This window comes from Artibeus jamaicensis, unplaced genomic scaffold (genome assembly GCF_021234435.1).
Source record: "Artibeus jamaicensis isolate MK-2021 breed Jamaican fruit bat unplaced genomic scaffold, CSHL_Jam_final contig_471, whole genome shotgun sequence".
Lineage (NCBI taxonomy): Eukaryota > Metazoa > Chordata > Mammalia > Chiroptera > Phyllostomidae > Artibeus > Artibeus jamaicensis.
Window position 1 is genome coordinate 7,950,609 of NW_026521850.1, and position 14,206 is coordinate 7,964,814.

At 45.6% G+C, this 14,206-nt stretch overlaps 1 protein-coding gene across 8 annotated transcripts in view; it reads left to right on the forward strand.

Annotated features, from left to right (window-relative positions):
* MAPKAP1 (MAPK associated protein 1) overlaps positions 1–14,206 on the forward strand; it is a 217,448-nt gene that overhangs the window by 151,185 nt on the left and 52,057 nt on the right. For all 8 annotated transcript variants that reach the window (XM_037160554.2, XM_037160699.2, XM_037160623.2 and 5 more), the window contains one exon: positions 11,971–12,078. In XM_037160554.2, coding sequence (XP_037016449.1) covers positions 11,971–12,078 — 108 coding nt within the window. The remainder of the gene's footprint in view (positions 1–11,970; positions 12,079–14,206) is intronic.

Consider the following 14,206-nt stretch of genomic DNA (forward strand, 5'->3'; position numbering starts at 1 on the left):
GGCCTGCAGGGAACCTGCCTGCAACCCTGGCATGTACCCTGACTGGGAATTGAACCGCGATTGTCTGGTTTGCAGGCTCGCCTGAGCTACACCAGCCAGGGCTCCTGCGCAGTTTTGACTCACTGAGTAGGAGAGACCGGCCCCAGAGAAGGAAGGGAAGGGAAGATTAGCCCAGACAGAGGCACTCTGTGAGCGAAGGCACAGAGGGTTGAAGCGGCGTGGTGGAGGCTATTTCCAGATTACTGTGTTACAGGTGGGAGGTAGGAAAGGGAAGGAAATGAGACCGGGGTACAGGGGTGGGGGAGAGCTTGAGAGAGTTCCAACCTCTGCCGGGGAACTTAGAAACACCCACCCACTTCTCTACCTCTGAAAGTACTGCTCGCAGAGCAGAAGCAGCAACCCATAATACGACTTAGTGAATCCTAGGAACAACTCTTAAGAGGTAGGTGCCGTTATCATCCCTCTTTCACAGATGGGGAAGTAAGGCACAGACAGAAAGGTTAAGTAACTTGCCTGGGATCACACAGCTATTTAAGTGGTGGAGCTGGGAATTCAAACCCAAGCAGTCTGGCTTGTAACCATTATACCATCCCAATGTGTTAGGGTCAGCAGAGGTCGCAGGGCACTCCTTAGCCCCCCCCCTCCCCCACACACACACACTCACGTTGTTGAGTTCAGGGCAGGGATCAAATCCAGACCTCCCTGCCCTCAGTCTGCAGGGATGGACCACTGACACCCCCTCTGTCCCGACTGCCCCAGAGGGAGGTAGTATGCCAGAGAGAGAGAATATGGAGTCACCCTTTGTCTTCCACAGCCCGTCCGGAATCCATGAGGAGGACAGGTGTCCAGTCTGGGGTGACAGCAGCGGGTGGGCCCTCTGGCCCTTGGTCCTCAGTCACGGCCTCTGTGTGCACAGAACTCTGAGCACCAGCAGCTGCCTCACCCCTTTGAGCAGCTCTGCAGTGTCTGGTCCAGCCACAGCTTGCCCGGACCACAGGAGCCCTGAGCAGCCTGGGGTCTGTGCCTTCCAGCTTCTGGCTCCACAGCTGCTTACGTGTCTCCTCGGCCACTGATGAGCCCCCGGAATCTGTGCGGAGCCAGAGACAGGGAGAGAAGGCCCCAGAGTCCCTAATCCGATCAAGCAGGAGTCACCTCTAAAATTGTTCCACCTCATTTTTTTAAATTAGATTTTTAATGACAAAAGTAATGCCCTGTCAAAAATCTAAACAAGGTAGAAGTCTGTAGAGTAGAAAGCAAAAGCCCTCACCTCTGCTGTTACCCCGTCCTTCTCCCAGAGGCAATTCTAGCCCACAGAGAACCCTGAGAACAGTTCGGCGTGCGTCCCGTCAGATGTGCTGGTGTGCGTAGTCTGCAAATTCCCACTCACCCGTATAAATGCACATAGAGCTGGGTTTGATTTTATTAAACTGGAGCATACTCCATATAGTCTGTGTATTTTTAAACTTAATAGTATGTATAGAAATCTTCCATGTCTTAATAAGTTCACTTATTCTTTTAAACAGCCATATAACATCCCAGTGTACACAATACTGTAATTTATTTAATAGTTTCCTACTGGAGAATATTTAGATTGTGCAGTTTTTGATATTAAAACAGTACTGCAGTGAACATCTCTGAACATACATCATTGTGTGCTTTAAAGTAATGTTTCTCAGGACAGATTCCTTTGTTGGGTCAAGGTTGTTCAATTTTAAACGCCACCTCACAGAAGTCATTCTATTAAACAACGATTACTGAGCACCTCCAAAGAGCCGAGCTCTGGGAATGCACAGTTGGGTTTTTAAAAAGTCTCCCCACCCCATCCTCAAAGATTGCCCTGAGTGGTGGATAGAACAATGACAAAGAGACAAAAGTGCTTCCCACCCAGCCTGCTCAGTGCGCACTGGCAGCAGCAAGGCCCGAGCCCCAAGGAAGTCGGGGTGAAGGAGCTCTTGATTTTGACAGGGATTCAGGCAGGGCTGCGGGGAGGAGGGGAGATGCCAAAAGGTGTGCCCTTCCTGCGCCTCCCAGGAGCCCATCAGCGAGGCTGGCTCTTCAGGAAGAAATCCGTTCTGAAGAATTATGACGCCCCTGCATGTTCTCCTGCACAAAGAAGGAAATCTCGGCCGTACGCCCTTTCCTTTCCTCCTCTTGGCACTTTCTGATTGATGATTGGGAATGATGGCGATACATAAACTATTTTTCTTTTTATTTTATGACCTGGTAATAGCAGTAACATATTTCCAGTAAATGTTTTCTATCGCAATAAAAAAGTTGTAACAGGACTAGAAATGGGTATAGTTAAACCCTAAAGAAATCACACTTTCAGAACTGTGGATTGAGGCAGTAACTCTGTAAATCATGTAACATAGAAGAAGGCCCCCTCCCGGGAGGGAAGTCAGGGCAAGCAGCTGGTGTGCACTTCCAGTGCTGGTCAGATGGGGTCCTCCTCTTAGGGCGGAGGGACCCTCACCTTGACCTCTTCAAGACCAACCACCCTTTCTCTCTTCTTTCCAGTCTCCCAGCCCACATCTTCACTCCTTTCTGAACTGATAAATCATCTCAACCTTACAGTTTCTTTTTTCCAGCCCAGAGATTAAGAAGATTATAAAATGCTCTTTCTGGAATACAGCATCAGCGTGGTTGCGAGCACGGGCTCCGGCGTCACACACCTTGTCCTGCCCTCACCAGGACACCAGACGAAACCACTTCACTTTTCGTTTCCTCCTCTGTTAAATGGGGGTAACAGGGCCTGCCTCCTAGAATTTTGTCATTTAGAGAGCTAATGCGTGCACGTAAAGCACTTTGTTAAGGGCCAGGAAAGACCTCACTGTCAGTCACTGTTGTTTTCAAAAAGGGCAGATTGACGATTTTGTTAAATTTGCATAGTAGTATAACAAGCGACAGTTATCAAGCATTTCTGATGTCCTAGACACAGTGTTACACATGATGTTTGCAGTTACTCCAGGAAGGGTTAGGTCACCTAACTGGCTTGTAAAAGAGCCAAGATTTTAATCCAAGTCTTTTTGCCTCCACAACCCAAGCCGTATAACCACACGGCACCTTCTCGGATTCTATACCCAGTGGCAGCAGGGATGGTAAACTTTGAGTAATTCTGTTGCACACCAGACATGGTCTCCTTTGGCTGATAAAGATTTGGAACATAATGTTAAAAGCCTGTGCTCTTGAAACTCGAGGACCAGTCCAAAAAAAACCGTAGCATTTCCTTTTTGTAATTGGAGGCAGAGCAGCCTGCTCCTTGATCCTTATTTAGGCTTTGTTACCCTTGAGAGGATGGATAGAAGCTGCTGCTTCTGTGTCTCATGTCCTTAATGTGCTGTAAAAATTAGGCCCTTCCCAGCCTTTGTCTTTAATTTCTGATTCTAGCTGACACCTTCATTAATGGTCCAGTGCAAGCTTTCTGTCGACTTGAGGACTACTGTGCAAAAGTGGTTTGCTGTCCTATCAATAATAGTCATAATTTCCCCAATACTCTCATCAGCAGTGAATTGAGTCTTGCAGCAAAGAAATGGAAACCCCAGTGCAATGGTTTTAAAGTGATTTGTCTTGTAGACGGCGTCTTATTTCAGTAAAATCGGGTCAACGCAGCACTGCTGGGTCAGATGTAAGTCTGATACAAATTAGTTGGAGGAAATTGATCATTTGAACTTCAGGTTATTTTTAGCTACTGTAGCTTTTTAAATATCTCTTTTCTTTGTTTACATTTGTTTTAATAAACTGGAACCATCATTGTCAGGCAAATTAAATGTCCTCTCAATTTCAGCCAAGCCTTTGATAAGAGGAAAGACGGCTCTCCCCCCACCCACCGTAGAGGCCGTCCCTGCGCAGCTTTGGGATCTGCTGAGGTTATGGTGTTCCCTCAACCCTGAAGCCCACTCCTCCTCATCCTCCTGCCAGCCCCCTTGCTGCGGTTTGTTTATTGCACAGACTGGCCCCTTGACCAGTCTGTTCTTCATTGCTATTGAAAGTTAATGGGGGCAAAATTGCATTCCCAAACATTTGAACCTGAAGTGGCCAAGGCCGAACTTAGTTGATCTCTGGTGATCGGTTCAATTTAGTTACGATTTTTTGCCATTAGGCTGGGGCTGAATGATGGTGATTTGGTTGAGGCCAAATGTCTGGAGAAAATTGGCTCCCTGATAAGAGTGCTGTTATCAGAGGGGGCTGCCTTCTCATTTACATTTAGATGAGTATTGATTATTTATTTACTCAGAGAAGTGAGATTCGTTTCCAATCTTATCTTTCTCGTCTCTGCTTGTCAGCAGAAAGAGAGATAGAGCTCCTGACATCAGGCCGAGATAACAGCACTTTGTAGTGCAGATAAAAGTTGGAATGGGCCTTTTTCTAGTCTTGACTGAAAGGATAAGTTTTAAAAATTAGAACTGATGGGTCATGCTTTCAAAACCTTTCCTGAAGGTTTTGCAGTTTAACTAGGCAGGAGAATTGGTTTACTGGAACAGCCTTCGTCTGTCTGCTTTTGTAATAGGAATTGTATTTAATTCTATTATATTCAGCTGTTTCACTGAGAGCAAATTGTGCATTGGCTCAGAATAGGCTAAAAGTGTGACCTTATTGTCATGTCAGCTTGTTCCTTTTTTATTATTTAAATTCCGAATGATCCGACCTGAGCCTCAGGGGGTATAAACTACAGTGGTTATCACAGGAATATAATTCCCGTGCTTACTTGTATTAAGATGGAGCAGAAGGTGATTATAGCCACCCCTAGAGGAAGGGCTATAACAAGCAATGGGGCTGATGCTAAATGCAGACGTTTTAGAATTGCTGGTGTTGAGTCCGAGCTCAGATGTCGAGGGAGTCAGCTTGTCAGCGATGGCGTTGGCTTGGTGAGGAAGTCAGGTCCCCCCAGCCCCTACCATGGAGCACACGAGACGACTTGGCACAGTTCACCTTGAACGGTTCTCTCTCCCAGCCCCTTGTCAACAGTGCCACCAGAAGAACCTTTGGAAATACAGAGCTGATTATGGCACCCCCCCTGCCCTGCTAGCATAGGTTGCTCAGAAGAGAGAATCCAAACCAACAGTCTTGGTCAGGTATCCCAGCTGCAGCTTCTCTTCGCACTCCCACCAAGCCTAGGCCTTTCCACGCTGAATTTCCCTTGGTCCAGGGGTGGGGAGGGGTTTCAGTGCCTTTGCACACGCTGTTTCCTCCAGGAGTACACTAATCCCTTCTTCTTCACTTGGCTCCAAGTCCTCCTCCAAGACTGGCCTCAGATGTTTCTACCTCAAGGAAGGGGAAGTTCATCGCCCCCTCCACTGTGTTCCCACAGCTCCCTGCCCTGACCCAGGGAAGCGCGCCGTTTGGGTCTTTGATAATTTATCTGTTTGTGTGTGTCTTGCCACGTCTCCAGACTGCTTAATGACAGGAATCTTTCATGATTATTCATCTGTGTCTGGGACATCACTGACACTCAGAACACTTTGTTAACCGGATGCATGGGTGGCATTGTAACATCACGTGTCCTTGGATCCCTGTGCTGCCACGGTCTGTTCCGTAGGTTCTAGCATCTGCTCACCGCTTTCAGATTACATTTGTAGGACCTGCGAGACTAGGGAACTCGAGGAACCCTGGCTGCTGAACAAGTCTCCAGCCTGAAACGCTGCCCACAGCTCCAGAGCAAGCTGGCTTAAATAGATACGCTCCCTCTCCCACCCCACACGCCTGCCTTGGACCCGCGTGAGAAAGGCTCCCTGCTCCAGTGCCAGCCTTCCCTGCCACCTCGTCTCGTCCCGAAATGGGGCTGTTAGTCTGTTGTGATTTTTGGGCGAGGGATCTGCCTGCACCTCCCTGCAGTGGTTTCTGTCCCAGCCTGTACTTGCAGTAATAGCGGCCGTCACAGGGCCCTTTGCTAAGGGAGTCCAGGCTTGTCTCCAGCCTCACAGCAGCCTTCTGAGGGGAGTTCTGTTCTCGTTTTACGGAGGAGGAAATGCACAGGGAGTACACAGTTTCTCCAGAATGCATCACTACTCCCTGAGAGGGTACAGACACACCAGGAGTCCATGGTCAGAACCAGCCTTGCCTCGTACTCGCTCCCACTTAACCTTTTCTGGCTACTTTCAGATTAAAGCAGCTCTTTAAGCTGCTGAATGGAAAACAGCTGATGTGAATGCATATCCATGATAGTGTTCAGCCCCTGACCTTACCGTCTTTCCTCAGACAGGTGGTCCGCAAACTCGTTCTGATGCTCAGCAGTAATAATGACAGGTTAATTCGTGTATACCCCACTTCAGTCCAGAACCATTGTGGGAATTACTATGGTAGGATAAAAATATATGCATTGAAAACTGCATGAAAGGAAGTGGAAATTAAAGACCCAGAGGATTAAATGACACAGAACATGTGTACAGTCATCACCATCGGGTCACATATTTAGTGCTGAACTTCCCTGTGGGCAAAGGAGAAAGGGACACAGCATCAGTTAGTTACAAGATTTATGTTCAACTGTCTAAAGATACAGAAGAGTAAGCCCGTTGCTCCGAGGGAGGACAGTCTTTCCTGCGACCGAAGTCTGAAGGAAGTGTCTCCCATGGGATTTGAGAACTAAGACGCAGAACGACTGTGGCGATGGTGTGGCTTCTCTCCCTTTGGACTCACGCACCCATGTCCCGCTGGGTCTGGCCTCTCAGCTGGCTCTCGGCCCTGAAGAACCATATGCCGAGACCGTGTCTGCTCAGCCGACGACCCAGGGGAGGCGGGAGCGGCCCAGCCTGTGTGCTTCCACCACACGGCAGATACCACAGATTTCCGGTGGAACTTAGGTGCTGGGATATTTGCCTCAGGTTTACAAAATCCCATCAAGTGCCCGGAGCAGCATTCTGTCCCTTACCCGTTTGGTGGTGCGGTATTACTGCAGTTACACATCACTGGAGTGCCCAGATTTTCTTGTCATCGCAGAGTAACTGCTTCCAGAACCTTCCTTTGTGTTTCCCTCTGCTGTGAAGCAGAGGGCTTGGAGCCTCATGCGCAGCTGTGACATTTTAAAGCCTCTTTCCAAAGGGTGGATGTTGCCTTGAGAGCTGTGTCCTGTTCAGTGTGAAAGCGCCTTTTATATTTTATGTAATCATTTTTTTGGCAGAAGTATATGAATAGAAACTGACTTCACAGCTTGTCCTTTTAAAACGGTTTTGGCTGCTATTTTCTGTTCTTTCTTCCCATGTCAGCTGCCTTAAAATTAAACAAGCATTTGATAGAGAGAAGGTCCGGGTCGTCACTATCTCGATCATCATTAACAGACAGTTATTAAGTACCTGTTAGGAGCAAGGCACTGCGGTTCATGTCTAGTACAGAGAGCGCAGGCCTGGGCAGCCCTGGGTATGAATCCTAGTGTGCCACTTCCCGGGAGACGATGAGCAAGTCACTTAGACTCCATAAGTCACAGTTCCTCCCTCTGTGAAGTGGCAGCCGTGCTCTTTAACCCTGGGGTGACAGCACATGAGACGATCTCTGTGAAAGGCCTAGCACAGCCAGGACTTGGCATGTAAGAGACCCTGTTCTGGTATATGGTCCCTTAGTGTCGTTACAGTCTGGTGATGAGGAATGACGAATTCTGACACCCAAAGAGCACTGTTACTGTATCAGACACTGTTCTAGCTTCTCTACAACTGTTAGCTCACTGAATCCTCAGGCAGGCCTGTGAGGTAGGACTCAGCCAGCACTAGACCGAGGCAGTCTGGCCCCAAGTTCATGCCCTTCACCATCACACTATGTTGCTTTTCATCTGTACCCTGCCTCTCATTATACAATAGGGCCTGAGGTCATCAATCTGGCTTCCTCAGGGGGAAATGTGTGAAATAGTCTTTCTGTGTGAGATAAGTTATCCAGTGTTGGGGCAAGAATTAAGAGAGAAACTGATATTTGGAATGGGGAGTTTTCCACTTGGGTTTATCCATCCGTTTTTTGCTGAGTTCAGAAATGGGTTTTCAAGTTGTTCTGTAGCTTTTATGGAAGAGCAGGGAGTACCCAGAGCATATGGCCTCAAATTTTCAGTTACTGACAAAGCTGGGCATACATGGGAATATTCTTAAGGAAAGATGGGGAGAGAGTCTTCCTGGATGGACAGAAAGATGGGGTGATTCTGTCTTCATAAGGGCCCGGGATATCACCATAGCACGTGGCGTATGGTGGCTTTCATTGAAATAAATTATTTCAGGTCATTTTCATTTTGAGCTTAAACAAGAATTTAAGTGATTCTGAACCCAAATGAATCTACAGATCTATAAAAAATCTATACTTATGCTATAAACTATGGCCTCTTTATAATTGGCCAGTAATTTATAGTTTGCAAGAGGAAGAAAGGTTCAAAACACACAGTTTTTGAGCCAAAGATCTTTGGGTTTCATTTTCCTGTTTCTCCTTCCTACCTTTGTGATCTTGGGCAAATTCCTTCACCCTGCCAACCTTCAGGGCCCCAGCCTGGCACATGAGGACAGTACCTACCTCTTAGAGCTGCTGCAAGGATTCAGGAGGGTAATGGATGTGCAGTGTCTCAAGTATCATGGTCATTGAGGAAACGGGAGTCGGCATCATACTGGGCGGCAAGGAGAGAGCCCTAAACCTACTTTCTGGAAACAAACTAGTTTAATAGAGATATCTGCAAGACCCTAGCAACAAGAAAGTAAATGTTGAATGGTGGCATTTAAGGCTTTGAGAGTGGTGCAGCGACTTGTGTTTAGGGGTACGAGACCCTTCTTTGTACTCCCTGCCTCCCCTGGTTTCCCTCATCCATGTTTCCCAGGCAGCTGCAGTAACCAGAGGAGAAAGTATGGAAAGAGGGTCAGCCGGAAGTGCTTCCTAATGCAGCCATGCCTTGGCCCCCCCCTGCGATCAGGAAGGGGGTGGCTTGCCTATGATCCAGCTGTCGGGCAGACAGCTCCAGAAGCCCGATGCCCGGCACACTGCACTCAAAGTCACAGTAAACATGCCGGGTTGCAGAGTTACTTAAGATGAAAATGTTGATCTGCATAAACAGATAATATCTATAGTTTTGATTAAATTTTGCATGTGAAAGACCCATTGGAGATGGCATGATATGTGGTAATTATAATATCCTCAGAAAAAAGGGCTTGTAAATGTATATTTTTTTATTATAAACGTAGCCTTTATTTATTATAGGAAATATGAAAATCCAGAATAACACTAATGAAAAAGAAAAGCATGTCTTTTCCCAGTATTCAGTATGACCACTATTCACCTTTTTAAAACGCCCATTCAGTACTTTCCCCATGCCTTACATATATTTTCCATAATCGCAGTCATCCTGCACATATTGTATTATTATTATCTGTTTTAATAAAATAGCATATTATAAATGTTTTATAAAATTAAATATTTTGCAACATTACTTTTAATCTCTTCATGGTATTTCAGAATGTTTTATTGGCTCTAGGGTATTCCCAGTTCTTGGCTATCGTGAAAAAATGACTTACGGCAGCTCAGCGTGTGCCTGGGCACCACCGCGAATCCATAGGCTTGGATGGCAGTGCCTTACACACCGCGCTGCTGGGAGTTACTGGGCATGGGGCAGTCAGAGGTCGTTTAACAGGCCAGTGTTGTGGAAAGCATCGCTCCAGGTTCAGGGGTGACTCCCTTCCCTGAAGTGGGCTGAGGATGCCCACAGCTGTGAAAGGTGGCTGTTAGGGAGGGGAAAGGAGAGGGTGCTTAGGAACCTCTCACCAGGTAAGTTTTCTTAAGTTTGCCTGGGCATGATTTTCCTGTGATTACAGCCACTGGTGAATGTGAAGGTACTCAGTGATCAGCAGCAAACATGCCTGGTCATTGACAAATGTCACTGACAGGTGACAGGTAGCAGAGACCAAGAATTACCTGTATTTTTACACCTTTATTTACTCAATATTTTGGAATTAAATTTAACTATGGATAATGTTGAATACAATACCTTCTTAACCTAAATACAGCATACTAGGGGGAATGCCCCCCAAAATAGTTTACTTATAAAAAATGTGCATTTATTCTTAATATTTAAACTTCAGTCGCCTTCAAAATACTCTCCATTTGATGCAATACACTTACTGAGATGTTTTTTCCACTGCTCAGAACAGTTTTTGTACTTGTCAATTTTGATGCCTTTTAGTGCTTCTGCCATTTTCTGTTTCACCTCTTCCACGTTGGCAGAATGTTTCCCTTTGAGGACTTGTTTCATCCAGAGAAACAGAAGAAGTCACTCAGGGCAAGATTGGGTGGGGCACAGGGGTCATGTTGTTTTTGATCAAAAACTGCTAAACAGTGTAGTGTGGGCAGGTGTGCTCGTAAATCACCCATCACGAAATGGGCAAATGCATTGAAAGACTCCTTAAAAAAAATTCACTGAAGCCAAACAACCTCTCACAACAGCACCAGCTGGTAACTGATACAGATGGGTTCCTAGAACACTCACCTAGTGGGGAAAGCCTGTACTACAAGGGGCCCACCCTCCAGAAGATACTTCCAGTTTTTTGGGGGGGGGAGTGTCACCTCATATGAGAGTTTTTAAGAATTGTGTAGACTTCTGAGCATGTACTTGCTTAAATACATGGTTATATGTGTTTTGAGCATTGTTTGCTTATTAAAAGTTTAAAAACTGTAAGTATTATAAAAAAAGAATGTGAATGTATGGATGAACTCTGAGAACTGGCCGAAATGCTAATGAAATACCAATTAAATAAGAGAAAAGCTCAAATATGCCATGAACCACAATGCCACAGATGAACACAAAATGCGGGACAGGAGAATGCTGTGAGATGAGTGAAATGCCTCCGGCCGATGGAGGAGAAGCACTGGTTACGTTGGTGACAGCTGAAGACATGTCTCAAAATATGTGTTCTGCCCGGGAGGCCCCGACACTTCCCTCAGATCTCTTGCACCTCTTCCTCCGTCTGACCAAACATGCCTTTCACAGTCACAGCGGTAAGACTGTTGCTTAGCCTCTCATCTTCCCAATAACCATTAACAACGGGAGTGGTCCTTTGAATCTGATCATTGGACCTGCTAGGTGTTATCTGAGAAGAGCAAGATCATCGTTTGGCTTGACAAAGAAATACATGAATAAATGTATAAAATGCCCCAGTGTTTTTATTAAGTTCTGCCAGAACCCCCCGTGTGACCGAGGATAGCTAGTGTGCCTGGTTTCCAGGGTTATTCAACCTTGGTCTTTGTGTTTCCATAAACGTTTCAAAAAATCATGAATGGGCACCCACTGTCCTGCTAGTGTAACCGAGAAACCTGAGGTTTATTTTTTTTAACCTCACATGATTTTTAAAACGTTTTTGAACTTTTAGACTGTCATTATATTAGTTATAAACATATCTTATTTCTGTTTATAACTGATCATTCATTATCATCTAATGATTATTAATAAGTACTTTTGTAGGAATCAGTATTTACTAAGTATTTTTCTTTACTTAGAGATGCGATTTCACTCATCTCGCAGCATTCTCCTCTCCCACGCTTATGTCCATCTGTGGTGTTGTGGTTTCATGGTGTATTTGATCTTCTCTGATTTAATTGGCATTTCATTATTTCCTTACACTTAGAATATAGTATCTCTACTGTTCACAATAATCCTTCAAGGTTGTAAGTATTTCTTCCTAGGAAGCAGGCTCAGAAGAGGGCAGGTTACTCACTCGTAGCTGAGAAACAACTGGTAGCCACGCTGTGATCCCAGGCCAGTCTGACCCCAAACCGTCTGCCTCTCACCGTGTCTGGGGGGAACTGAGTGCAAACAGACCTGACAGTACTGTAGAACAGACAGCTGAGTGAAACCCGTGTGAAAGATACCCAGCCTCTTCTCTTCCATTTGGGAGAGCTGGACCCACAGGACAGACCGCAGCCGGTTCCCAATGCTGTAACAGCTTTTTGCCAACATGTGGTGCTTTTTCAGTGTTAAATTCGCTGTTTCAGCCTTCTTCCCCTCCTCCTGCCCCTTTGCTCTTCCAGGCCCCCAGTACCGCCTGGAGAAGCAGAGTGAGCCCAATGTCGCCGTGGACCTGGACAGCACCTTGGAGAGCCAGAGCGTGTGGGAGTTCTGCCTGGTCCGCGAAAACAGTACGTTGTTGGCCTCCCCACTCCTTTCCTGTTTGTCTGTTGCTGTCGTGCTTAGACGTCACGTGTTTGGGGACACTGGTCTGGCTTCCCTAGGCAGATTTCAAGTGACTCTTTTCCAAGGCAGACCTCAGCCTTCCTGCCAAAAGTGTATTCCGAAGTGAAATGATTGATTTCACACTTTTTGGTAAAGAGTCTGCATCCTGTTTAGCTCTCCGTGATTAATATTTTTTTATTAAACTCTATCTTCCTAAGTTAGGATCAGTCCTGGAAACAGCTTAGAAATATGAGGCCTTTTCTGAGGCAAAGGCTGTTTTGTGTACACAGCGACTGGCCCTGTCAGTATTGCCGCTCAGACATCAAGCTGTAGAAAGTTCTCGTCTGTGCACTCCTAGCAGGAGGCCGTGCAGGGTTCCCAGTGCCGTGTTGTAAGCCTCTTTACAGCTTCAGTTAATTTCTCTCCATTCTCCCTTCAGTGTTTCTGAGTTGTGAATCTTTGCCATTCCTCTCCTCTGACTTAAGGAGCAAGTGACATGTGAAAACTGAGATTGTCGTGGCCAGCCCTCCGTGGTCACCCTGCTTCAGGGCTTTTACGCGGGCCCTTTCTCCTCCCCACTCCAGCTCTCATCCTTGGTCTCAGTTTAAGTGTCCCATTTTCAAAGAGGCCATTGGTGATCTCCCTCTCCCCCTCCCCCGCCAAGTCCTGATCCATCCCTCATTCGTTTCCCCCATTATATGTAGTCGCAGAGCCTACTACTTTTCATTCATTGCACATATTTCTGGCTATGATTATATATTTTTCTCACTGATCGTTTGATGTCTATATCCCCCATGAGATTTTCAGGTCTCTGAGGGTATCCCTGATCCATAGCAGGTTGCCCTTCATTAATTCAGCCAATATTTACTCCTCACCCCCAATGTACTGTAGGAGTTTAGTAAATACACACAGTGAAGCAAAAGAATGCTTACAGTTGCAAGTACATGAAACACCGACTTTATTCTTATATTACCATTTATTTATGATTGTATAATTTTCCATACGAACAACTGTAAACCTGCTTGTGCCCCACCCTGCAGACTGAATGAGGGAATGAGTGGCAGTTTGCCCATCACGCCACGGACCCTCTAAGCGAGACCAGGCTGCTGCTCTTTGAGAGCAGAGGCTGTCGGAGCAAGCAGGCTCCCACCAGTCCTTCTAGAGAGTCGTGTGCAGAACTCACCAGGCAGGTCAAATGTGCTCTTTGCATTTACAGCAAATTCTGAAAAGCAGAAGGTCAGTATCCCCATGGTCAGTATAAGTATCTTGTATAAATACATAAAGAAATAAACACCATTCAGGTTCTCAAGTGGTCCAAAAAATTCAAATAAGTAGTAATAAACATTTGTAAAAATGTTCATCTCTATCAACAATCTGAGAAACAAACATTTTAAAGCAACCTATCAAACAAGCCAGGTATTTCCAAATGAGTCCTCATTGCTGGGGACAGGGAAATGGGTTGTATTCATATGCTGGTGACTAGAGTGTAAGTTAACTTAATGTATCCGGAAGTATCAAGAGACCTAAAAATGTTTACCCAACATTTCTGCACTGGGAAATCTGTCTTAAGGAGGAAAGATTTAAAATACAATGAAGATTTATGTATAATGATAGATAGGTGTTAGATGTTTATAGTATTTACAAGAGTAAATAATGTTTATATAATATCCCCATACGAGAAAATTATGAGAGACATCACCTTTGGTAAAGGCAGACTAAGTAATTTGAACAGATTTTCCCACTGAAAGTAACAAAGCTGATTAAACTCTACAAATCATAGAAAATTAGTAATAGCTGATATCTGGAAGGAGATTGAACTAAAAGAGGTAAGATCAACACCTAGGACAAGTTTTGCCCTGACAGCATTTGAATTGGAAGGCTGCAGTATTTAAAGAAAATTTTCTATCCTTTGAATTCATAGATTGCATGAGAAGAAAGGCCAAAAAGTAACAAGTTAAGCATTTAGCTCAAGAAATTAGAGAACAGAAAAAGAGAATAGGAAGGGAGGGAGGGAGGGAGGGAGGGAGGGAGGGAGGGAGGGAGGGAGGAAGGAAGGAAGGAGCAAAAATTGAGAAAATAGAAAATTCAGGGACA